At 37.3% G+C, this 25375-nt stretch overlaps 1 protein-coding gene across 16 annotated transcripts; it reads right to left on the minus strand.

The window, feature by feature from the left end:
* Positions 1-24645, minus strand: LOC306865813 (EH domain-binding protein 1-like protein 1). 16 transcript variants are annotated; one of them, XM_079410624.1, is made up of 23 exons: positions 24086-24588; positions 20093-20150; positions 19644-19739; positions 19445-19498; positions 19155-19336; positions 18313-18452; positions 17818-17892; positions 13826-14149; positions 13365-13424; positions 13121-13244; positions 11944-12630; positions 11140-11544; positions 5084-5324; positions 4797-4969; positions 4185-4233; positions 3536-4093; positions 3380-3449; positions 3224-3273; positions 2150-2270; positions 1952-2051; positions 1800-1873; positions 1259-1373; positions 1-1161 (listed from the first exon to the last, which is right to left on the minus strand). In XM_079410624.1, the coding sequence occupies exons 1-23, from the start codon at positions 24187-24189 to the stop codon at positions 1074-1076; spliced, it is 3948 nt and encodes a 1315-aa protein (XP_079266750.1). In that variant the 5' UTR covers positions 24190-24588; the 3' UTR covers positions 1-1073. The 16 variants fall into 16 exon arrangements, with proteins under 16 accessions (XP_079266750.1, XP_079266757.1, XP_079266749.1 ...); XM_079410631.1 differs by lacking the exon at positions 11140-11544 and adding an exon at positions 6090-7343 and having other exon boundaries at positions 2150-2261; positions 24086-24583; XM_079410623.1 differs by lacking the exon at positions 11140-11544 and adding an exon at positions 6090-7343 and having other exon boundaries at positions 24086-24583.
* Positions 24646-25375: the final 730 nt, after the last annotated feature.

A 25375-nucleotide genomic window follows, 5' to 3' on the forward strand; every position in this document is an offset into this window, starting at 1 on the left:
AGAAATTCAAACAGCATCAAACTTTATTGAATAAAACACCCTAAATCTTAAAATAGGAATGAATAACACATTTAAATATCAAAAAGAGTACAGACGGACAAAATACTTTTTGTGTATCTATAAAACAATCCTTAAATGTTTTTTCATTTTGAATTAGCTTTTAATGTTTAAAACAGAAAATTACAGAATGGCTTCATTTTATAAAAAAAAGCCCCTTTTCAAAAGGTATTAAACCTCTAAAGGCACTGCAATGCAAAAAAAAAGTTTATGAATACATTCATTTGGAGACATATTGTCCGATGAAACATCAGATAATATAATTTGCAGATAATACAAGACAACAGCCCAACAGAGACATTTGGCATACCAGGAAACAACACACTTAAATAAATAATGTAAAAACAGCAAACTTTGGCGCAAGTCTCTTTGTCTGTTCGACAGTCAAATAGTCTCAATCTTAAACATTACATAACATTTCCAAAAAAAAACATTACAAACATTGCAAAGGAGAGAAAACCCTGCTTGCCTGCTCAGACTTTAAGAAATCTTTTATTTCTTGAGCAGTTTTATTTGGTTCAGGAAAAAAATGACTTAAGGTTGTGGGACTGAAGTCTCAATAAATGCTGGATTTCTTGCAGCCTACAGCAGTGTGCAGGATTCTTCCCTTTTCTTATTATTTCTTGTGTTCAGTTCAACTGTCTGCAACCATTCAGGGGTTCAGTCAAGGCTGTTTGTTTATTGTCCAATAAAACAATAAAGGCCTTCTTTCAGAATTTACGATTTAAAGTAATATTGCTTAAAATACCTAAACTCTTGACCAGTGAAACCTAGGAAAACTTTCAAAACGTTGTGCAAACTTTCAATGAACAACTTATCTGATCTAGACTGGACATGATTTATATGCCACTGAAATGTCTCTGAGATCTTTAAGATGTTTTGAGAAAGGGCTTCACGTTTAAGCCAAATGTCTTTGAAAGTTAAAACAAGGCACACTAATGTCCTGGTGTAGTCCAAGTCATTTAGGATCGTCTCTTGTGCAGTGAGCCACAGCTTTCAAAAGAGTTCAAGTTTCTTTATTGAAGAACACACTTTTCCTTATTGCTGTATTTTCTACGTCTTGCCTCCAGACCTCTCTCCAGTCTCTCATCCTCCTCCAAAGCCCTGCACATACAAAATACAATCAGTCCGTGAAGTAAAGTAATGTAAAGTTTAATTTCCAGTGCAACAAAACACACTGTGACTAGACTCTCTTTTGCACCCTTTCTCTTTTGCATCCATGTCTCTGACCAGCTCGTCCCGCTTGTTGACCAGTGACACCAGTTCCTGTAGCAGTAGCTGTTCTCTGTGCTGTTGGGCCTGAGTTTTCTGCCACTCTGATGGATGAAATATGGATGTTAGTGATATTATTGTACAGTGATGCAATACTGATAACTACAGCTTCAGCCATGGAAATAGGTAGGTAAAAGTTAAAAGCATTAATAGACCAATATATGGGCCAAGCTGATGTTCTTTCTACCACTTTGGCACAATCCAAATGAACTTTGGTATTAATTAAAATTGGAACCTGCAAACTTTTCACTTTTTTGTTGGTTTTAGTATTACACTCTGCATTTACATGACAAATGGAAATATGGAATCTGTAGAATACAGATGCACAATATATTGGTCGCATACTGGCTGATATTAAATAACTGAATAATTAACTATGTTTATTATTTTTACATTTATATTACCTTGGCTGCTCAAGTTATGCTTTAAAAACACTACTTTAATAACAGGTAACAGATAAAACTGCTTACCTTCAATAGCCATCATGGCTCTGAGCTCTCGAGTTAGCAGCTCAAATCTTCTTTCTAAATCCTGCTCTTCTTGCCTGCAAGGATAAAATCATGATTATTTATTGATGTGGCTGACAGTGTGCACTGATTGCGTCTTACAAATCAATACATACAGCAGCTCCAGATTGTCTTGTCTCCTGATCAGAGCATTCTTCTTGTTGACCAGATTGAACCATTCCTGAATCAGCTTCTCTTCTTCATCTTTATCACTTCCTGTTACACAGATAATGTGGAATATCATGCTGTATTTCAAGAGTTAATTTGAAATCAACTTCATTCTCTCTTTCCCTCTATATGAGTGATTTTCTTACCCGTCTCCATGAGCTTTCTGAGACTTTTCTCCACGACTGCAGCTCTGCTGTCTATGTGCTTCTGTTCGGTTTCCAGGGCCTGAAGTTCACTCAGTACATATTGATTGGTGTCCTGCAGACACTGGCCAGGAAGTACCACAGGGAGACATACATAAAACCAGACAAGAGCAATACAGACAAAGAAAGGAAAAGACAGCGAAAAGGAATGAAGATTGAGTGAAAGAGAGATGGATAGAGCCAGATACAGAAAGATAAAATACCAACATTGATAAGACAGAAACAGACAATGACGCACAAAGATAATGGAGAGGAAAGGACATGCTTGATTTAACTAAAAGATTGATAAAACAAGGAAATTAAACATGGGATGGTAAGAGCTTGCGAGTCAGGGGCCAGATTCTGAAAATTCTTCTTAAGAATGAAGTAGTTCGTAAGAATATTCTTGCAATTCTGGAAAAAAAATTTCTTCTCTATTTTCTTTTTTTCGTCTTAAGCAGAAAACGGGCAAAGTCTCTGTCTTTTTAAATTGACTGCAGAGTACTGCAATGATCATAATATTCATAATAATGTTGTACTGTTTAATATTTAAAATAACCCACTAAATAAATGTAAACATCTCATCACTGGGGATTTAAGACAAGTTGGAGGTTATCCTAACTTTAGGAACTAATTTACACAGATTTTTCAAAACATTCTTTTCAAGGAATTCTAATTATTTAATGTCCTTCATCTTTAGAACAATCAAAAAAAAAAAAGATAAGAACAATTTCTATGAAATGTTACGAAATGTTTCTTAACAAAATTGTTTTCTTAACAAAACATTCATAACCTTATTCTTAAGTTAGAAAACAAGGAAAAAGACAATTCTTCTTCTTAAGAATGTTTCATGAATCTGGCCCCAGAACTGGAGAATTATGATGATTATGTTAAACTCAGAAAGATATTTTCTAAATATTTAACGTGCAAATTAGCAAATGTTATTTTAAAACCAAAGGCTTTGAAGTTTAACCAAAAATTACACTTGATGAAAGATGGAAAAACTCCACTTGTCTCAAATACTGAGGGCATACTGACCATTGTCTCATTATCTGCTGATTTAACATCTCGGTTTGCTTCCTGAGGTTCTGCAAACACATTAAATGGCAAAAAAGTGCAAATCTGAGTGTAAAATACCAAATCTTTCCAAATTCAATAATTTTTAGATATTGGGAAGCAGTTTAGGAAGGTTACCAGTTTCAGCACTTTCTCTGGCAGCTGTTGAGCCGTTAGTTCCTTCAGCTGTCAGTTCACCTTTATTTGACTGTCAGAGGTTAGTAGAGAAAAGACAATTAGATCAAATATTAACACACACAAATGCAAGGAAAGGGTAAATTTGATGTCTTTTACCTCCTTCGGCTGCTCCTTTGAATCAGTCTCATCCATGGATTCGCTCTTCAGTCGCGACCGCCGTTTCTTCACCAGATCCGCATCACGTACGTGCCCAAAACCCGATCTGGAAGCCACTGAGTTTGATCGTGGCGGGGCCAGAGGACTCTGCGCTCCTCCCTCTGTCTCCTTACTGCCCTTCTCTTCCACCTTTCCTGCGCGTTTAGTCCGAGGTGGAGCAACAAGAGCTCCGTTTGGCTTAGCCACACTGTCACTTCCCTCCTCTCCAAGTGAGTCCTTGCTGTTACTGTCTCCTGACAGAGCTCCAGCTTGGAGTCTCTCTGCACAGAATTTGGCTGCTGCTTGTACATCCGGCCCTTGATTTGGCCTGGCTACTGCATAGCTGGACTGACTGTTGTTCTGCTCTATCTGTAACACACTCAGCTCCTGCCCAGTGAAGTGTGCACGGATTTGGCACAAGTACGTCATGACAATCAAACGATCTGGCACAGAGAGAAGCACCATGTCTGAGGGTTCCAGCAGACGAGAGATTCCCAGTGATGCAAAACCATCAAAAGCCTAAAAGAGATGCAAAAATGGGGTTTATAAATTTGGGTTTATAGTTAAAAAATATATATTTATGTGGAACATCTGCTTAAACCAGACTTACAGCTTTGTTGTTTTGCTTTATGTTGTGAGGCTCCAGTGCATCAAAGTCACTGGAAAACAACAACTAAGTCAATACACAATAACAAATCTAAAAAGTAATTATTTGATTAAATGACTGACTCCAATTATTTCTGTAATCATTCTCATATTATGAACAATAATAAGCTATAAATGTACAATACTGAAATTCTAATTCTACATCTAAATGATGTCTAAATAATATGTATATGAAAATAATGCTGAAATCAATTATTTTAAGTTTATTTAGGTATCACAACATTATATTGTAAAGTATGAACAATAATATAATTTTTTTTTACATTTTTGCTAAATATTACATTTAACAGTATAATTAAAATATTATTAAGGCAAAGGTAAATTAAACAAAAAATTCGCAAATTAACATGCACAATTAAATATCTAATATCAACTGATTTCTGTAAATGAAAATATTAGTCATTAAATGATATGGTACAGATAAAGGTGTATCGCTGATTTTTTTTGTACTTGAAACAAATCATATTTTTTAGGCTTGTGCACATAAATTGAATCATACTAAGAAATAATGAGTTTGCTTTGAGCTAGTAATGAATTAAATAAATCAGAAACTGACATTATCTCAGGGTGGAAGTGATGTAAGATGGCACAGAATGCCAGGCCGTTACGCCAAGAGGTGCTGAAGTTTGTGATTTTTACACCCTTATAGTTTTTAGAGATCTTTTGACACCACTCCAGCAAGGACTGACTGGAGGTCACCAAACCAGGACTGGGCAGTGGACTGGCAAACTGTATAGTGACAAATGGAAAGACAAACAAAACAGTGTTAGACAGCATTTAGAAAAAGTGATAAACAGTCTATATTTTAACAGGTACTTTACATATAAGACAAATTCCACATACATCCCATCCAGGCACTGCTGAACCCTCTTTAATGGATTCATCCATTGTTTTTACTATTGCAAGGTCCATTGGTGGTGGAATTATTTTCTTTTTACTGCGCATTGGAGGCACAATCACATGGGATGAGTCTGCAGTGGTCTGGCCGTTGACCTTCATGCTGCCTGGGCTCCTAGATGGCATCTCACTCTCTTTAGCCTCTGGGGTTACATCAGAGGACTCCTTTTCCTGAGGATGAGCAGACCTATTAAAAGGACAGAAACTGTTAGACATACCGACATGACTTACAAGTTTTGCCCTGTTATTATAAATACACAATTCACAAATCATTAATTTTGTTTCACATGGTTTTGAATTTAAATTTCAAATTCAGTGTTAAAGTGAAAATGAAATTGTTCTGCTAGGGCTTCCCTTTCTTCAATGCTTAGAACATTTTGGGTTGATTTGTGGTTAATGAAAAGACATGCAAATATTATTATACACAGTGTTATTACACTACTGCTCAGAAGTTGTAAGATGTTACATATACATATAGATATGTAAGATTTTAAAGAAATTAATACTTTTATTCAGCATTAGGAGGCTTTTTTTTTTTTTTTTTTTTTTACTTTCTATTCATCAAAGAATCCTGAAAGAAAAAAACATACCACAGTTTCCAGCAGCACAAATGTTTTTAGCATTGATAATAATAAGAAATGTTTCTTGAGCACCAAATCAGCATATTAGAAAGATAAAGGAGTAATGCTAAAAAATCAGCTTTGCCAGCACAGGAATAAATTACATTTTAAAATCAAACAAATTCAGCTGTGAATTGACGTCTTTCAAAAACATTAAAGAATCTTACCAACCCCAAACTTTTGAACCGTAGTGTAAATTTTAAACCGAGGTGTAAAATTTTAGGCATCAAACTTTAAAGCTGTAGATGACGTTCCAGACTTTAAGTCAAACAATATAATATGGCAAAATACAATTGAATTTTAGACTTTACACTCCACTCAGACAGACTTACAATTCATCAGGCACTGGAGATGGTGGTCTATCTTGCTCTATTTGTGCCTCTTCACTATCAATACTTAGTTCTGGTTCTTTCTTGTTCTCAGTTTCAGCTTCTGTTTCTGTGCTCTCCGTCTGGTTTGTGGGCTTAACAGCTGGTGTATCCTGGCACTCCCTTTCAGCTCCCATACATTCCAGCTGAATATTTTGTTCTTGCTTGTTTAACTGGACTTTATCATCTAAAACAGCATTTCTAGCATTGACTTCTCTGCGGCTATCATCTAACTTCAAGCTCTCCAGTGGCACAGTGGGAGTCTGAGACTGACTGATATCAATCTTCTCATCTATCTTATTTGGAGAAATCACTGATGGTGGAGGTCCGAGTGTTTTTGTAAACTCAGTCTGATCTAAATTTGGCCTCATCTCATCCACGGGCAGTTTCATGCTAGATTTTAGTTGCATGGGAGGAGATGGAGGAAGTTCAAAATCAGACTCGCAGGGGATCAGACGTTTTTTAGTGCGTGGAGCAAGAGCTGATGGCTGTGTCGTCTCTTCTTCGGCCATCTGACGAATCTTTGCTAAAAGAACACTCTCCTCTGAGAGGTCATCTTCCTTTAGACTGCAACTTTCTGTACTTTTTGAGGGCTCACGTTGACTTTCGAGTTTTGGAGAAGGAATTGGCCACGGGACCACTGAGCTCCTTGGAGAAATGTCCTTTCCAGAAACAACGTTCACATCAACGTTTATATCTTTCGGTCTTTCCGTGGCTGCTACAATAATAATTTCTGATGCCTTGGTGATGACTGGGCTGCTCTCTTTTTCCATCTCAGCTTCTGAAGTGTTGTTTATACACATGGTTTTGGTATTGTCTCCCTCTAGTGGTGACAATGTATTCTCACTTGTCTCTTTTGCACAATCTTTGCATATCTCAACAGTCTTTACATCTGCTGTCTCTATAGTTACATGTGAAGGAGTGGTTCCTTGTTCATCACATTGTGGAACCACATGCCTTTTAGCAGCTGCAGAGCTACTATTTTGATTGATGGCATCAGGGCCGACTTCCTGTAAAGGCACTGGGGGTGGTGACTGCATATTCTTGTCTTGACAGGGAGGGAGAACTTTGCTTGCAGGTTGGGAAATAGTTTCCGTTGGTGTAGTGTCTTTTAATATAGACCCAGATTCTGGAGGAAAGGCAGTCTGAGGTGATTCCAGTTTTTGTATGGCTGTGAAATCTCTTGGTGATATTGGTGGTATTGAGGATTCCTCTGGTCTGTGAGAAATGGGACACCAGAATATGAGATCAAAATGTTGTACCATACCAACTTGTTTATTATAGCGTGCAAAGGTTTTTCAGTAAAAATATAATCAAGTGAAAATGGCACAATCAGTTCCAGCACGGGGATACAAACAGCAGCATTAGCCCACAGTCACCATGTTTTGTGCTAACAAGTTTTGCAAGCTTGCAGCAGCAGTTGCAAAATATACAAACAAGCGGCGAAGTTGCTGTTTAGTCCTTTTTGAAAAACCACAGAGAGCCCAGAATCAATTCAATGGGAACCAACACAATTTGATTCATGCTCATAGTATATACACTCACCACCTTTCAAATATTTGGGCTAGGTAAGATTTTTCAACATTTTTGTCACTTATGGTCACAAGGCTGCATTTATTTGATCAAAAATTATTACAATTATTACAATTAAAAATACCTTAAATATACATTTAAATGCAATTTATTACTGAGATGGAAATTTTAAGCATGATTACTCCAGTCTTCAGTGCCACATGAGCCTTCAAAAATCAGTCACATATGCTGATTTGGTGATCAAGATACATTTCGTTTCTAATATCATAAATACCTTGACCCTTTCTTTATCAATTTAATGCATCCTTGCTGATTAAAAGTACAAATAAGTACTAATTGTATTGCCTGACACCAAACTTTTGAAAGGTACCATCACTTAGAAGTCTAGCCCTGTTGAAAAAAACAATATGCTGGTTGTCTTTCAACAGGGTGGCCATAGGAAACAGGACATTAAATGCACTGCTTGATGTCAAATGCAGACTCCATCGGCCTTTGTCACAGACATACAAATAACATAATGCATCGGCTAGAATGCTCGGATGTCAGCCAGACGGAACATTGCCAAAATCGTGCCGTTCGTGTAAAGAGGGTCATAAAAATGTGAAGCAGTGCAGGCAGAGGTGATGTCCCATGCACTTACCCTCCATCCATATATAGCTCAGCAGACCACACTGTTCCTAAGTCTTCCTGACCCAGTTCAAATTCCAGCTCCTCCTGTGAACCCTCCGACTCCGCCATAGGCCTTAAATCTGCTGCTGTTATCGTGCCAGGCAGTTCTTCATGTCCATTTCTTTTTGGACTTTCGTGCATTTTTATTTCCTCAAACTCTACCTCAGTCACCAGACCATCTGTTTCCACAGAGCTGAGGTTTTGCACCTCTTTTTTAGCATTTATGTCTTCTTCTTCCTCCAGAGGTAAGCACGCCTCTTCATTCTTCTCTTCATTTGATAGCACACCCTCAGACTTCAATTCCACCATCATGCATTTTTCATTTCTTATTGGCATCAGCATTTGGGTTTGCTCATTTGCTGCTTTCTGTTTAGAAGGACTTCCTTTATCCTGGGTCTTGAAAGTCATAGATCCGCTTTGATTTTCTCTGGCTGCCAGTTTCAAACACTCCACCAGGCTCATGGCTACAGGCTCGGAGGTCTGAATATCTATCTGTAACTCGCCAGAAGGTAACAAATCGTGGATTATTGATTCCTGAGGCTCATCGTCAGTTGGATGCTCAATTTTGGTGTCAGAGAAGGCCTCGGGAGGGAGAATTTCAACCACAGATCCATCATGATCATCCAAAATTGTGCTGTCTTGAACATCTGTTTCAGTTGTGCTTGGCTGCTGTAGTATTGATGTCATGGTCTCATAACTAAAGGATGAGGACATTTAAATATGATTACATTAAATCATGATAAAACAAATTCTTTCCATTCGCACAAGGGCTCTTTTTGATATGACCTCCATTCATGAAACGGTTTTTTTTGAATAACCACCCAGTTTTCAATCCAACTGGCAAGCTCCTCCTTAAGCTAAGCTTCTCATCAGTACAGGACACCATAAATGTGGATGCAAAAGCTTCCTTGCAAATGCACAATCACACCTAATATCAACCTTTCAGTTTTTCAGGAAAACAAAATTATAGCCATGCAGATGCCGTGGCAAGAGAAGCTCTGTGCAAGCCTCAGAATCGTCCCACACTTACCCTTTATACAGAACACCGAAAATCCCCCGTATGAAGCCTACAGATACTTCTTCCTGGTCAGAAACTGAGTCATGTTCCTGTATGCAGGTTTCCACATTTCTGTCTGTTCCTACATCAAGCTCATGGCCAAGGTCAGCTCCTGAAGAGATACTGACAGTCTTCAGATCTTCTTTAAGTCCAGCTTCAGTTGTCCAAATAGTCTGTTTGCCAGTTTGGAGCATCTTATCATCTGAATCTTCCTCTTTAGTGGTCTTCTTTGTACCGTCTTCTCTCTGGCTTTCTCTGTTGGCATATTTATCTAGTTTGTGGTGGAAATGGGACAAGGTAAAGGAATCCTCTTGTTCCTTAGGCTTAGTTTCTGATGTTTCTTGTCCATGTTGGCTGCCATGGACCAAAAAGTGTAAGTGACAAAAATATTCTTTGAAGATCAATGTTCTCTCGTTAACATCTCAATTCCCAGCAAGTAAAACAGATGTTTACTTTAAGTTCTAATAGAGATGCATTAGAAACTCAGGCAGAGAGAAAAAAAAATGTTGGAATGTTGAAGTATTAAAAATATCAATAAACACAATAGATCAAACGTCTGGGGTTGGTAAGATTTTTTAAAAATCGTTTTGAAAGAAATCTCTTATGTTCACCAAGGCTGCATTTATTTGATCAAATACAGTAAAAACATCGTGGAATCCTTCAGAAATCACTCTAATCTGCTGATGTGGTGCTTTATAAACATTTCTTTTTGTCATCAATGTTGAAAACAGTTGTGCTGCTTAATATTTTGTGGAAATCATTATTTTTTCAGGATTTTTTGATGACTAGAAAGTTCAAAGGAACAGCATTTATTTGAAATATATATTTTTTGTAACATCATAGATGTCTTTACTGTCTCTTTTGATCAATTTAATGCCTCCTTGCTGAATTAAAGCATTTCTTTCTTTCAAAAAATAAAACAAAAAATCTTACAGACCCCAAATTTTGGAACAGTGGTGTAGATATGGACAAAACATGCAAGCCCAGATAGTCTGAAGTCCACACAAAACTCCATGCAGTGAGGTTAACAAACCTCATGCACTTACCCCCTATCCACAAGCTCTTTTTCTGGTATCAGCTTGCCCAAACTAACACCTTCATCAATTTTTTCTTTTGTGTTCTCCTCTACCGCAGCCCACAACACACGCTCTTCCTCAAATGTGACCTTTTTCTTTAAATCACTTCCATCAGACTCTGTATCCAAAGACAGGCTGGGTGTCAGAGGGCAAATTTCCTCCAGATGCATTGAAGGTCTTTTGTCCTTTTCCGTTACAGCAACAGCAGGGGAGATCACAGGAAGTGGAGGCTTCATACGGACCGGTATACTGACTTTAACTGCTTCTTTTTTCTTCTCCTTGATAGTCTCAGCTTGTTGTGGTTTAAGGACAATGGAGGGTATCGGCTGTTGGGAATCTGGTTCATTTAAACTGAGATTTTCAGCATCCTTGACTTGGATCACGGCTTTTTCTTCGCTGTGAGGTAAGGAATAGGGCTTGTCACATTTTACTTACCTTGTTTTGATCAAACATGCATTAACAAACCTGCTATAATGCTGGTATGAATATGAAGCCAATTTTAGCACAAGTTTATATTCAAATCATCAAAGTATGACTTGTTGAAACTCTCTCTCTCTTATTGACACATGAGAGTGAACAAAACCCCCAAAAGACCATTTTAACACGCTTAATTGTATGAGATGTGGAAGCATGCAAGCACTTGACCATGGCTGAACATTTGAGACCAACTGGCTCTTACCCTGCTTCTAAAGATTTTTTTGAGGACATTTCAGCTTTATTTTCTTCTTTTGGCATCTTGTCAGTTGTTTTGTGCTTATTTATTTCTTCATCCCTCGCTTTATCCTCCTGATCTTTTACTTTCTCTTCCAGAGAACACCAGATTGGCACTTCTGCTTGGGCAAGTGAATGGATCTCCACACTCTTCTGTGTTAACACTGTGTCGTCTGACTCCTTCACAATCAGCTCTGGTTTTGCTGGTTGACTGACTGCTGGAGTTTGTTCTAACATGCATTTAAGGACTTTGGGCTCCAGGGGTTGGGGATGAATGGGAGGAAGCTCTTTGGGCAGATCTGATATTTGAGGGGCAGCCGCTTTGAGGCTAACGCTAGGCCTTTCAAGTGGAGTGAAGGCCATTTCATTTTGACTGAGAGAATGACAGAGAAGAGAAGAATGAGACAGGAAGAAAATTGTTACAAATAAAGAAATGAAGATAATTTAGCATTTAGTAAAAACTTTAGGAAGTTCATCTAGAGAATGATGTCGATGATGTAATTCTACAGAAGTGCAATTTTGTGGTTGGGAAAGAAGATATAACCTATCTATTCATACTGAGGCGAGTTAGTATATTTAAAATGTGTTATCTGTAAAAATGTGTTATCTAGAACTGTTCATGTCGCCAAAGTGAGTTTTATGTGCCTAAGTATTCAAATGAACACCATTAGAAGACAGATAAGGGTTTACTGAAACAGGAAGTGACCCAAAAGAGGAAAGTTCCAGTTTGCCACAGTTTGGGAGTGTAATAGTGCCATGCGAGCACACTGACCTTTCCTCAATAGTTAAACTCTTGTCCAGATGATCCGTATGGGACTGTTTCTCTCTCAAACTACTGTTGGACTTAGATGCAAGGACTTCTTCCACCCACACTTGGCTTTTTTCCCTGGGAAGATCTATAGGTTCTTGCTTTAGAGGTGATGAGCTGGATAAAATATTGGGGATATTATGTTCTGTAGGGGTAACCACAGTTGAGGCAAATTTCTTGATTATCTTGTCCTCATCCGACTTGTTGAGGTCGGCACAAAACAAAGCACCCTTCGCGTTCTGTATATTCGGTTCCTCTTTTGGAGAAACTTCCCCTGCTGATTCAATTTTTGTGTTTTTTGGTTGCTTTAGTAAGTCATCATCGGTTATTGAAAAGGTTTGAACCAGACTAGACTGCACTGGCTGTTCAATGTCAATTTTGAGTGGTTCTTTGTCAGGGCGTTTGCCAACAGTAACATCTTGAGCGGTTATGATCACTTTATCGAAATCGGCCACTTTAAAATCCGGCTCTTCCTCAGCCAGTGGTGGTTTCTCTGCAATAAAAACCTGATTTTTCTTCATATGAGTGGAAACCACTGTTGTTGCTGGAGCTGAGAATGGGTGTGGAGGAGGGACATTCCCAATGTCCAGTTCCTCAGATCTGGAAGCTTCCACAGGCTGTACTGCAGATGACTTGCCAACAGGCTCAGGACTGGGGGACAAAGATACTTGTTGTCAAAGGTGGCAAAAAATGGGGTGAGAGGCCAAAGCATGGCAGAATTTGGCAAGATTAGATGCAGCTTTTCCTTAGAGAGAGCACTTTGTGCCACAGAGATGTTAGTGGCGAGAAAACAGGACAAAAAGGATAGACGCAGGTTTGAAGTGGTGAGGGAAAGCAATGGAGAGTTCAAACATTTGCACAACGTAAACTGACAGCTGCTGTAGGCAAATGGCATGGTCTGTTTAAAATAGGATTATCACAAGGTCATGCATTTCCCTATTGTTTTTAAGGAACCGCTTTGTCATTAAAATTATATTTATATTTGGATTTGTGTCCATATAAAGTCCAAATCACATTCCTACAGAAACACACGAAGTAGTAAATGCTGAATACACCTCTGCAAATCAGACTGTGTCTGCAAAGGTGATATTACATTTTAAAAATGTAATGATATAGTTAAGATTGATGTTTAAGTGCTCACCTTTTCACAGCCATGGCAGAGGAAGGAGATTGTTGATTAGCAATGCTAATGCTGCAGACAGTCCGAGAAGAGCGATGCTGCTCTGGTTTGGGCTCTGAGTTCTTTAGTTCTTCAGCAAGTATTTCTGTTGAGCATAACAGCAAACTGAATTAAAATGAGTAAAAGCTAATCAGTCTTAATCTATTTTATTTTCAGTCATTTTCATTTACTTCATTAATCACACAAATGAAGAATACTTATTCACCTTGTAGAAATGGGTTTGTTTGATCCTCCTCTGTAAGTGTGTTGAGCTCCCTGGGTATCTCTGGGTAAACAGTTGATATACAATCATTTTAAATACTATTTTAATAACGTAAGATGAGTTTTATTCAGTTTTGATTATTAAATTAATTTTTAAAGACAATTTTTAATTTGAAATTACATGAGGTTGTCATAGAGTTTTATGCAAATAAGCAGCAGTCTCTGGAGAGAGATTCTGGACCACTGAGAGTTCCCTGTGGGTGGGACTATCCAGCACATCATGACCATATTAATAAAAGCAAATAACAAAATATAGTCTAATACATAGTCTAACATAGTGGTCACTAGTTGCGACAGTTGTATATATCTCCTAATACATCAAAACTGTTAGACCTATCACCAATCACACTAGAAATTACTACTAATTACTGCATCTTTTAATGCAAGCAACAGGCAGTCTAGTACCTGAGCGAGTAGAAGAAGATTGAGTTGAACAGCAGGGAGCAGTTGTGTGGGCATCAGTGGTAGACAGTGCAAGAGCAGGGGAAGAGGAAGAGACAGCTGCTTGGGTAAAAGAGGCAGCTAGGGGTTTGCTAATGAGGTAAGAGACAGGGACAGAGGGAAGTAGAGGTGGCTTGGGGAGTTGATTAGAAGTGCAAGATGTTTCGCACAGAGCTTCGAGATCTGGTCTGCTCAGCAAAGGAACAGGGGTCACAGATTCATTTAGAGGGACACTGAAGAAGGGAGATGTAGAAACCTCCATCATCTGTTCATTTAGCTGTGTAGATACTGTGAGGAAAAGATTAAAAAAAATATATATATAAGAAGTAAAACAGGCAGGACGTTTTAGAATTTGAGATAAAGTATGAGTCATTACTTGATCAAGTGTTAGAGGTTCAGCTTGAAATATTTATTTGAAGCAAATATTGATTTTAACATCAGAGCAGGGGGTTTCCAACAATTTCAAAAACAACCAAATATGATGATCCCCTAGCGAGGGACCCTTCCTAAAATATAAAGGCAGCCTTATACTATTTAAGAAAAATATTAATATATGATATTATGTGACATTAACCAGACAAAACTGTAAAAATACTAAATGAAATGATTGTTTTAAAAATCGAACAATTGGAATTTCTATTATGTCGCACTAAAGCAAATTGTTTTTAGTTTTTAATAATTTTTAGCAGATTTGTTTTTTCTTAATCTTAAAAAAAAATTATGCTGTCATTTCTTACCAGTCTTTAGAAAGCAGGATTAAATATATTAGATTTATCTTAGTAATATTAAATTTGAACAAATAATGTTCAAGATATTTTATTAATATCTTGCATTAGTGCTGCTGCTTCTACTGTTTACGTGCAATCTGGAAGATTTCTCAATACCTGGCACAGTGCCAGCAGATGGATGCTTAAGCGTGTCAGAGAGAGAGAGGGAAGAAGTTTTGGGCTCGAAGAGGGGGACAGGAGTGGGGGATACAGGGCGAGCACCGGGGACAATCTTGGGCTTAAAAACATTGGTGCGAGGTGCTCCAAAAGAATCTGAGACAGAAGTGCAATGACACAAAAAAGGACGCAGACCACGTGAAAGAAGAAGATTAGTCAGAGATGCAGGAAAAGTGAGAACAAGAGAGACAGTGGCTAAGAGGAAATGAATCTGACTTCTGTAAAAGCAATCTTAAAGAGTCAAATCAGGCTAACATACTGTTCCTATTAGAATTATAAGAAACATACTGTACTTTGAATTGCATGTAATCTTTAAATGTTTAGGAATCATGAGTCTGTACCTTTCAGGAGCACAGTGGGAGGAGAGGGAGAGTGAGAGAGGAAGGGATCGGAAGGAGAGGAAGGAGAAGCCCGAGGGAGTTTGAGCAGAGGATAGTCAGAGGTCACGGGACCCTCCAGTGGGGCCTCGGAGCCAGACAGTCTTCTTTGAAACGACACAGGAGCTGGACACAACCACAGAAGGAAAAATAGACAGAGAAACTATACAAGACATCCAGGCTTTGTTGAGAAATACACAGATGCATAAGCACTTTTACAATGTTAATTGTTTGTCTGGGTGACGTTTGTGAAATAATATATGTATGGGCCTTCTGTGATAAAACTCATCCATGTGGATGGCAATGAATTCAAACTGCAGCTAAATATGACTGTCACTTATCTTTGGTCTTCTTAAATGCGGTTGTCACTCTTCAAACTTTGCAATGTGTATGTGGCCACAGTGATTTTCAGTTCTCAATTTTCTGAAAGAATTTCTTTTACGCCACATACCCACATGACAGCCCTACAGCACTTCACATGATCAAACAGATTTTCAAAACGACATTTTGGCCAATTCCTCCATGTAAACATAGAGGTAATGACTCAGATGGGAATGAAATCAAAACCACATCCCTTGCGTTTGTCAAAAAAACAGTAGGTCATTTAGCCAGAAATTTGCTACTGGCTGGCAAAAGAAAAATACAGATAAAATCACAGACTAGCACCGGTAAATGTGGAAATGATGTCACTTCCATCAAGTGACATCACTTTTCAAGTGAAAAAATTACCATTTGGGTAGGGCTTTGAAGAAAATTAAGACTAACAACATGCTAAAGTCATTAAAAAACACTACCTCTCAAAAGTTTGGGGCCAATAAGAATTTTTTTTTTTGCTGCATTTGCTGCACCAATGCTGCATTTATTTGATCAAAATACAGTAAAAATTCTGAAATATTGTAACAATTTAAAATAACTGTTTTGTATTTGCATATTTTGAATAAAATGTAATTTATTTCTGTGATGGCAAAGCATTCTATTTTACTGATTTGTTGCTCAAGAAACATTACTCATGAATATTGAAAACAGCTGTGGTGCTAATATCTTTGAAGAAACTGTGATACAGATTTCTTTGATGAATAGAAAATAAAGCATTTATTTGAAACAGAAATATTTTGTAACATTATACAAGTCTTTACTATCCCTTTTGAGCAATTTAATGCATCTTGCTGAATAAAATAATTAATTTCTTTGAAAAAAATCTCACTGACCTTAAACTTTTTAATGGTAGTGTAGCTGAGATTGTAGTTTTATTAGAAAAGAGGAACTTAAGTCTCTATTTTTGAAGGCTGTGCACACTGTTGCCATAGAAGCAGTATAACCGTTCATACAAATAACTGTAGTCAAATAGGAATGCCAAGTAGATACCAATGGTACAGTGACTTACTGACTTCCAGTGGTTTAATTTAAGTCTATTTGTAATACCTGAGCCAGGGGATGGCTGAAAGACTTTGGGCAATGCTGGAGGGAGCAAACCAGAAGCATTTTGCTCTGTGTGTGAGTCAGGTGGGGCCTGTGGCTGGGAAACGGGTGGTGGACGTGGTGGTCTGGAGTGGGCGGGTGAGGGCATGGTGCGAGGGGTTGGACTGGGTGGGGTGGGTAAAGGTGGACGTGATGTCAGGTCAGGGTTATGAACAGTGCCAGGCACTGGGCGTGAGAGGACAACACCAGCAGGCCTGTCCTTACCACTGACTGAGGTTAAGATGGTGAAAAATGGTGGGAGAAGGACAGAAAAAGAAAGAAAGAGTAGAGGGAAAGGGATGAAGCAAAAGAGAAAGACAGACGAGAGAGAAAGGTTAGGAATGTATCATGAAGGATGAGGTTGCAGCTTCATAAAAGACATTTAAAGGTTTATTTCACCCCCTCAAAAAATCATGTTATTCCAAACTTGTATGCAGTTATTTTTCTGTGTAACACTAAAGGGGAAAACAGTCAAAAAAGTGGTGATGTTTTTTATAGAATTGAATTGAATGCACCCTTATTAATTTCTTTTTAAAAAGTTTACCAGGTAGTTGTACATTAATTTCTTTAAGCCTGAAGTATTATTTTGACACTATTTAAGTAATGCAAATCGTCTTTCCAGTTACATGCAATTTGTGTCATTTTTACTAATAATTATGCATTGTTCCAAAATAATCTAATCAAATCGAAACCCAATTTCATTACAAACATACATTACATTATCCTAACTGAATTGTTGTCACAACTGAACTGTTTACACCCCTACTGGCTACTATGTTTTGTTAAGAGTTACATGAAAATGTTTTAAAATTCCTTTTGTGTTCCAGGAAAAAAAAAGACAAGTGGTTTGTAAAAATACCATAAGGGTGAGAAATAATGATTTTTGGAGGGGTGAGCTACTCCTTTTAAATGATTAAATAGTTCAATGAAATTCATGATGAAATGCAAGTCAAAGCAATGCAGGAAAAAAGGATGGATGTGATAATCATACGCAACAAAACCACATCAATGAAAATTCATAATCCTGAACCATTTTATTAAGATTTCATTTAATGGAAATAATTAATTGGATGTGGATTCATATGAGAAAAGATATGAAAATGATCAGTGATGTGATTAAAATGAAAAGACTGTAAAGAAGGAATATGCAAAGAACACAGGCAAATGTTGCTGTTACCTATTGCAGTGGGGCTCTTTAGAGATGCAGATCTCTTTTCTTGGGAGTGTGTTGGTCGAAGAGGAAGATGGGGTGCTGACAGTGAGAGAAAGAGAGAAGGAGAAGTTGTAGCATGTGAGGAAGTAAGGGTTACTATAGTTACTATAATGCATCATTAGTGATTCATGCAAGTCCTGAGTAAGTGGACAGAGGAATAGGGATGTAAGATAAAGAATACAGTAATGTGTTTTATCTATACAGTGGGCTCATAAAATCTGAGACCACTAGTGAATATGCATTTACACTATTTAGCATTTGTATAATGCTATAAAATTTTTAACGCTTCAAGTTTACATTCCAAATGATTAGCATGACAATAGTGCAGAATCGAAATATTAATTCTTCATTAATGTTCTGGATTTCTCAGAATCCTAAAACTTTATTTCCAAGTATAAATTAGTCGTTGAATCTCAGATTGTCTTGTAAACAACATGAGTGGATTGTTTTTTTTAATACCTGGAGCTGCAGTACTGAGATTAACACCGGTACTAGATCTTTTGTCCTCTTCTTCATCACTCTCATTAAAGTCATCTAGGTTCCCAATATCTGTTGGCTTTACACTCATCAGACTGGCAAGACTTTGCATGTCCTCGTCCCTGTGGAGAAAGAAGTACAGGTACATGAGTTCATTGAAAATGTTGTGAAAACTTTACTGTGTGAGTAATGTATGTGTCTTCATTCCCAGTCAGTCAGCCATTTTATTGCTTGCCAGACTGTGATATGCTTTTCATTTTCATGCCCAGGTGACACATAAACGTCTGAGATTGAGACTTCTTTTAAGCCTCTGTATCTATTTCTGAATGATATGTGGTATTGTATCAACCATTATGGGCTGTTTGTTTTAATGAAATCAATACATGTTTAGAAGCTCATGAACAGGTTATTTGATAGATGTTCTAGTGGAAATTATGAACAAAATTCTATTGCATTACTTTATCCTAATGCAGCATCTCTACAATTATGCTCAAAGCTCAAATGGCATTATTTTAGATGCTCAGGCTGTGATTTAAGAGCTCGCTGTATTGTTTCGGAAAATTCTGCTCTGCTTCTTGACCTGCACATGTCAAGGAAGAAGCACTCCCCAGTGCAAACCCCTGACTGGGCAGGCAGCCACTTCTCTTTTTAGATTCAAAATGCACTCCAAGTATTGGTAACCGAAATCAAGTTTCAGTGCAGTCACAAAATTAAACTTTACAACTTTAACAAATGATTAAATCTAGATAATTAAACACCACATGAAAAGTATAATTTCTTAATTACTATAATTTCTTAAAAAGAGCGCCATGTGGATGACTCACGTAGCTTTCCCCTCTTTGAGGAACACACAGGATAAGGAGAGCTTCAGCGTGGCCTCCACCACCTTAACCGACAGAGGTTTCATTTTGAGCATCAGGTCTGTCTGTGAGTGTGTGGCGCTGGCAAACTTCTTCATGTTCAAGTCCACAGACGCCAGAACTTTCCGACTGCCCTTTGCTGTCTCCTGTAGAACATCGGAGATAATAAAACAACTAGCTTTTATAAAAACAATAAATAAACAAAAATAATAAAAACATTCACAGAAATTTGACCTTGATTTGAATAAACTCACATTTTCAATGACAAATGTCCACTCTTTGTCTTCAAATTCATCTGCATGTGGGTCCTGTCAAACAAAACCATGATTAAAATTTACTGACAAGCTATCAGTTAGTATCCTTAACAAGCTATGTATTGCATATATATATTTAATGAATGCAATATACTCTATATATTGTATAGCTAATAATAAAGTGTGATAGGTCTCCTACCCTGTAGAGTGTGACCGTAATGTCCACATTCTCAGGTACAGGCCACACAACCATTCCCCTGTAGGGGTTTTTAATGCCTGGCTGCCATGAATGAAGCTGGTGAGAAAATAAAAGATAATGTCAGTAATAATCCATATTGTATAGTAGTTGTAATCATTTTAAGCACTTGTAAATCACTTTTAAAAAACACATTGTTATACATGATCATTTAAAATGTCAGCACACTGTTCTGTCTGAAAACTTTGGGATTCCTGGACATAGTCATAAACTAAATTACACTAGCTTTCAAATACTTGCAAATAATCTGGAATTTTTAAAAAAATCTGAATCCAGATTTATGGTAAATATTATTTCAACATTTTTTTAAAAATATTACTAAATATGTTTGTCAATTAAAACATGAATTAATCTAAAATAATATTACTTAAAATATTTTATTTGACAATTACCTTCGAACAAATGCGCCTGTTCCTCCGTGTCCACACCACTCTCAGTTTGTCTGGTTGCCTATAAAATAATTTAAAAACAGAGTTGAACGGGAGCTTACAAGTTCAATGATAGGCTTGGTCCTTTAATTACTATTGATGAAGACGTCTACAGTGACTCTTTCTGTGTGTGCTTAAAATATCTGGAAATAAATATAAAGCCTATACAAATTGATCTAGAAACAGACACTGTGGCATTTCTGGTGTGTGTGTCTCCAAAAAGCTACAGGCAGTGTAACGGATCTTGTGATCTTGTCTCCCAGTGTTACCTCAAGGCAGAAAGGAATCAAAAATGCTGCCAACTGTTTCAAACCCCACACAAAACAAGAGCACATGATGCAAGGCCTTGCATACAAGATTCATCCAAACTAGAGAAATGTCTTGTTCACAAACAAGCACACAAGAACAAATAATCGATTGAGAAACTTTCTGTCTTGCTAGATAACCAATTTTAATTTAGTGTCTACTGGAACATGTGGAATCAATTACTTTTACTGCCCTGCATTGCTACCTATGCTATGTAAAAACATTAAATAAACAAAGTTTTTAAAGAGTTCCTGTCTGTTTATTGAGGGCACAGCACCATGTAGACCTAGATAAGACCTTATATCTGATATCCAGAACATTATGATGACATACAGTATTGGCAGCAAAAATGCAAATCAATGTGCAGCTTAAAACAAATAAATGGAAATCACCTTTTCCAGGTTTGCACTTTACATGTATGCATTTGGTTCCAAAATAAACTTGCCCTTTAATAGTGAATTGTTCTTAAGTGAGCCCATTGTACACTTCAGAGCTGTTCAGTCAGTGTCATGCTCACTGCATTAAGAATTGGAGGAAACTCAGCAAGGTCACATGACCAAGCTGAGTTTGGCTCACAGCGCAAGGGGTGTTGGTCTCTGATCTCCAAACCACTAAGTCTCACTGTGTTTACAAACAGCTGTTCACATTTAATAATGGCAGCTTATTATTTTGTGATATGAAAGCTGTCATTAAGCTTACGCAAACACTGAAGGGAACAAAAAACACATTTTGCCATTATATATAAAGGTTTGGGGGTTGGTAGGATTTTCAAAATGTTTTTGAAAGAAGTCTCTTATGCTAACCAAAGCTGCATTAAATAAAATATTGCTAAATATTATTGCAATAAAAAAAATTTAATATGCTGATTTGATGCTCAAGAAACATTTCTTATTATATTCACAGAGGAAAACAGCTTCAAATTTTTTGTGGAAACCATGATAATTATTTAAGGATTTCAAAAACAGCATTTATTTGAAATAAAAATCTTTTGTAACATTATAAACATCTTTAGTGTCATTTTTGAACAGTTTAATGCATCCTTGCTCAATAAAAGTATTCATGTCTTTCAAAAAATAAAATGAAATAATAATAATAATAATTAATTGCACTGACTTTCAAACAGTGGTGTATTTACTCTCATGATGTTCTTGTATAATTTTCTACATGAAACACAAAACTATGTTTCACTCTGTTCATCGCACAAAGCTACGACATAGCTTCAGAACATTTGGAATATAGCATATGAATCACATAAACCACTTTTATGATACTTTTATGGTGCTTTTGCTTCCTTTTTAAAGTCCCTGTTCATTCTAATTGCATGGAAAGTCATGGCCATCACATGAATACAGATTTCTATCGTTTCATAAAAGAAAGTCAAACAGGCTTACCAGGGAACAATAAATAGTATCACTTTAAACACATCAAAATGTTTCTTAATGAACGTGACCCATATGTAAATGTCATAGTCCTCCAGTGATGTTCACCCTGATGTTTGCAAAGGTAAACTTAATATGTGTGTCAGCAGCAGCATGAACCGCTACACAAAGAGAAGCAAGACTGAGCTCTTACTCAGGTTACAGCTAGTAATAGCAACAGGGCCGAACAGTCTAAAAGGATAAATTAGGAGGAGAAGAAAGGGCAGTGGGTAGAGCGTGGATGGGTGTAAAAATAGACTGCCAACCTGGTTGGTAAATTAGTCTTTTTTCTTTAATTTTCTTTCTAAAATGCAGTCCTTATATTTCATGTCACTTTGACACGTGAAACAAATGTCAGAGATAAACACACACATGCTCAACACACAGTTCAAGTTATATTACCCCATCAGAAACTCAACCGCTGTGTCATCTTTCAGCTGTCTAATATCTCCAGCTCACACCCTTCTCAGCTGTGGCGTAACATCAACAGACTTTGACCCACTGGCAGTACATGAAAATCACAGATATACTGCAAATCATCTCATATGATGATTCGCACAAGATCTGACGTGTTTACAGAAATGCACATTTCTCCTTTTGAAACACTCTAACTGCTCTATTGCTTTTAAAAATTCGTACTACAATACACATGTTTAGGTCAGCAAAAGAAACCGTAAAGCTGTGGCAAAGATACAGGACGTTATTTCCTCATAGTGTTGCAAGACAATCTTGGACTTTCCACATCAGCTGAAAGCTCATTAGGTGATAACAACAATTACAACTGCTCAGGTTTACTATTAACCTAACCCTTCTTTCCAATAACAATGTTGAAAGGTTAAATATGTATTAGTATTAAATAATAAAGAATGCATAGTATATAGAATTTAGAATCAGTGAAATAGAGATCGTTTACATCACCAGTAAAATGATGCAGGCTATCTATGATGGAGATAAATCTCAGATTAACACTTATAGGCAGAAATTACAATGAGTGTTTCAGTTTCTCCTGCAGGCAGATGACAAGCCATTGCATAACGGAGCGTTGCTTCATTTACCAGGCCACAACTTGTTCAGAGAATAATGCCAATAGTTAATATCACCAAAATGAAGTAAACCTTCAGTTTAATGGAAGCGCGCTTGTGCACTGTGAAAAATGTCATTGTGTATATTGTGTGTATATTGTGTATATTGTGTGTATATTGTGTATAGTGGCTATTCTGTTTCTTATATTGTCTCAATATTGGTGACCGATGCAACCAAAACTTCCATTCACTGTAGCACTTGTGTCCCTAACCATACTGACCATTTACTAACCATAGTGATTCGATTTGATCTGATCATTGATCTGATTTAAAGGCACACCTTTTTGTGTTTGCTGTATACTTGTGATTGAAAAACAACATGCTTCTCAAATCCAATCAGACTGAATTTCTTCTGATCTCACGGTTTTGATCATAGATAAGGATAGATATATAAAGACACATATCATTCATGAATGTTAGGAAAGAAACACTCCCTGTCAGTGTCAACAGCTGTCTCTTGATCAAGACTTTACAGAGACAGCAGTTATTTAATTCTCACCTCAACGCTGTGTTTACATGGAAAATATGAACTTTTAGGGAGGGGGGAATGAAATTGAACTCAAATTAAAATAAATGAAATATATTGCATAACAACATAGAATTTAAGTTGTAATGTGTTTAAAAAACAGCAATAAAGTATTTTATGAAGTATTTCATGTTACTGGCTATTTAAGGGGGTGAAGTCATGAGCAATGCTCTTTAAAGCTCTCACAAAATAATACATGAATAAAACATGACAACACCTAAACAGAAAGGAAAAGCAACACCACCCAGTTTAAAACACTGAAACAATATATAGATGCTGTCAACACAATAGACAGTTTATAGGAGTCAGGTAAATAAAAGCAGCACTTAATTCTGCTTAGGTGAGTATGATGGATGTTCATAATATCTTCAGTGTTGACAGCACGAGTGATGGAGGCGGAAGTGGGGGTGTGTGACTGTCAACGTTCTCCACTACATTTCAAATACATTCCTAAAATCGACTGCTGTGTTAATTGTTCTATTCACAATCATTTACAAAAACAGCGCTACAATAAAATAAGATACAGTGTGTGCGCATGGTGCTGTTTCAGTCAGAAAAGAACCGCCCTTCAGCACTGCGTATTTAGGAAGCACACCGCTATAACGGAAAAGAAATCATAACTTACCATTTCTTTGTACATTCCAGAACAAGTTCTTGATACGAAGCCACGAACTGAAATTTAGTGGCCTTTTTACCAACTCTTTGTAATCTTTTCCACACTGAAGTCATTTTTCTGTAGAAAATGCAGTATCCGCGAATGAAGTCAGGCGCATGGAAATTCTATTTTTACAGTCCCGCCAGTGAACAAAAAGTAAAAACTCCTCAAATAGATGGCTGTCAAGTGGCTCGTGGAGTGAAATGTTCCTGCTCAGGAGCACGAGCTGGACCTCATGCGGCTCAGTAGGCTACCATCGAACTGTCGCTATCGAGTAAAGACCATTTACGGAAACTACTGCATCACGTTACACACCAGAGTGAGAGAATCTCTGTGCATTGCAATTAGTTACCTTGGTGCAAAAAAAACAACGACAACAACAACATTTGTGCGAAAAGTATCTAGAGATTTTATGTCATGGAGCTTCACAGGATTCGAAATGCTTCTAAAAAGCAGCTGTCTGACAGTGAACTGATGAAAGTGGATGTAGAAGTGCAAGAGTAGGTGGGAAGGGTTATGCAAACAAGCCTATGGTGCAGCAGTATGCAAAACCTCCCTTATTGTATTCAGTACAGTACTAAAGGTACTGTTGACATGACAGGTCAGAGGTTATATCCAGTCAGCAGGGGTCAAAAAAGGATGTACTGTATAATTATGCATCAAAATACTTATCATATTTTGGTTGCAAAATTACAGATGGAGATAAAAAGTAAGATTTTGGGAAAAGCAGCTTAAAACGAGCTTAGTTATTCGGGAATTTTTTGCAATACTGTACATCAGTAGGTGGCCCTATGAAATTAATTTGCAAAAGTATGTAAAATCTAAATGGTGGACTTGTAATGTGCTCAATAAAAATGAGTAAAATTGGTCAATGTGACTCTAGAACAAATTTATCCTAAGGTTTGAGCATATTTTTCTTATATGTATATATTTATACTAAGGTTACAGTGGCTACCTGATAAACACAACCTTTTAACATGTGGTTCTAAGGGCAACCATAGACTTCCGCGCAATAGGAAAAATGCTGCAAACAAAAACATTATACACCTTCAGTGCTTGGGCCCTATGTTCGGTGCATTTTTCAACATAATGATCTGGAGCAGTAATGCGGAGCCATCCAGTCCTTGATCACAGTGGGTATTTTTAGTGAGCGGACACTGGCAAGGGGATTTTTCAAGTTACACAGGATCTATTTTAGATGGCTGAGAGCGAGGGATAAATGGACAGAAGCAGCTGGAGGGATGGATGGATGGAGTGGTG

This window comes from Barbus barbus (assembly GCF_936440315.1).
Source record: "Barbus barbus genome assembly, chromosome: 47".
NCBI classification, from domain to species: Eukaryota; Metazoa; Chordata; class Actinopteri; order Cypriniformes; family Cyprinidae; genus Barbus; species Barbus barbus.

Excerpts from the sequence above, each read along its gene's own strand:
- LOC306865813 (XM_079410623.1), bottom strand. The coding sequence starts at position 24,189 with ATGACTTCAGTGTGGAAAAGATTACAAAGAGTTGGTAAAAAGGCCACT. Across the intron at positions 14,150-17,817 it reads AAAGAGCCCCACTGCAATAG|TATCTACACAGCTAAATGAA; the intron begins GTAACAGCAACA and ends TTTTCCTCACAG. Across the intron at positions 13,425-13,825 it reads ATCTTCTTCTACTCGCTCAG|AGATACCCAGGGAGCTCAAC; the intron begins GTACTAGACTGC and ends CTGTTTACCCAG.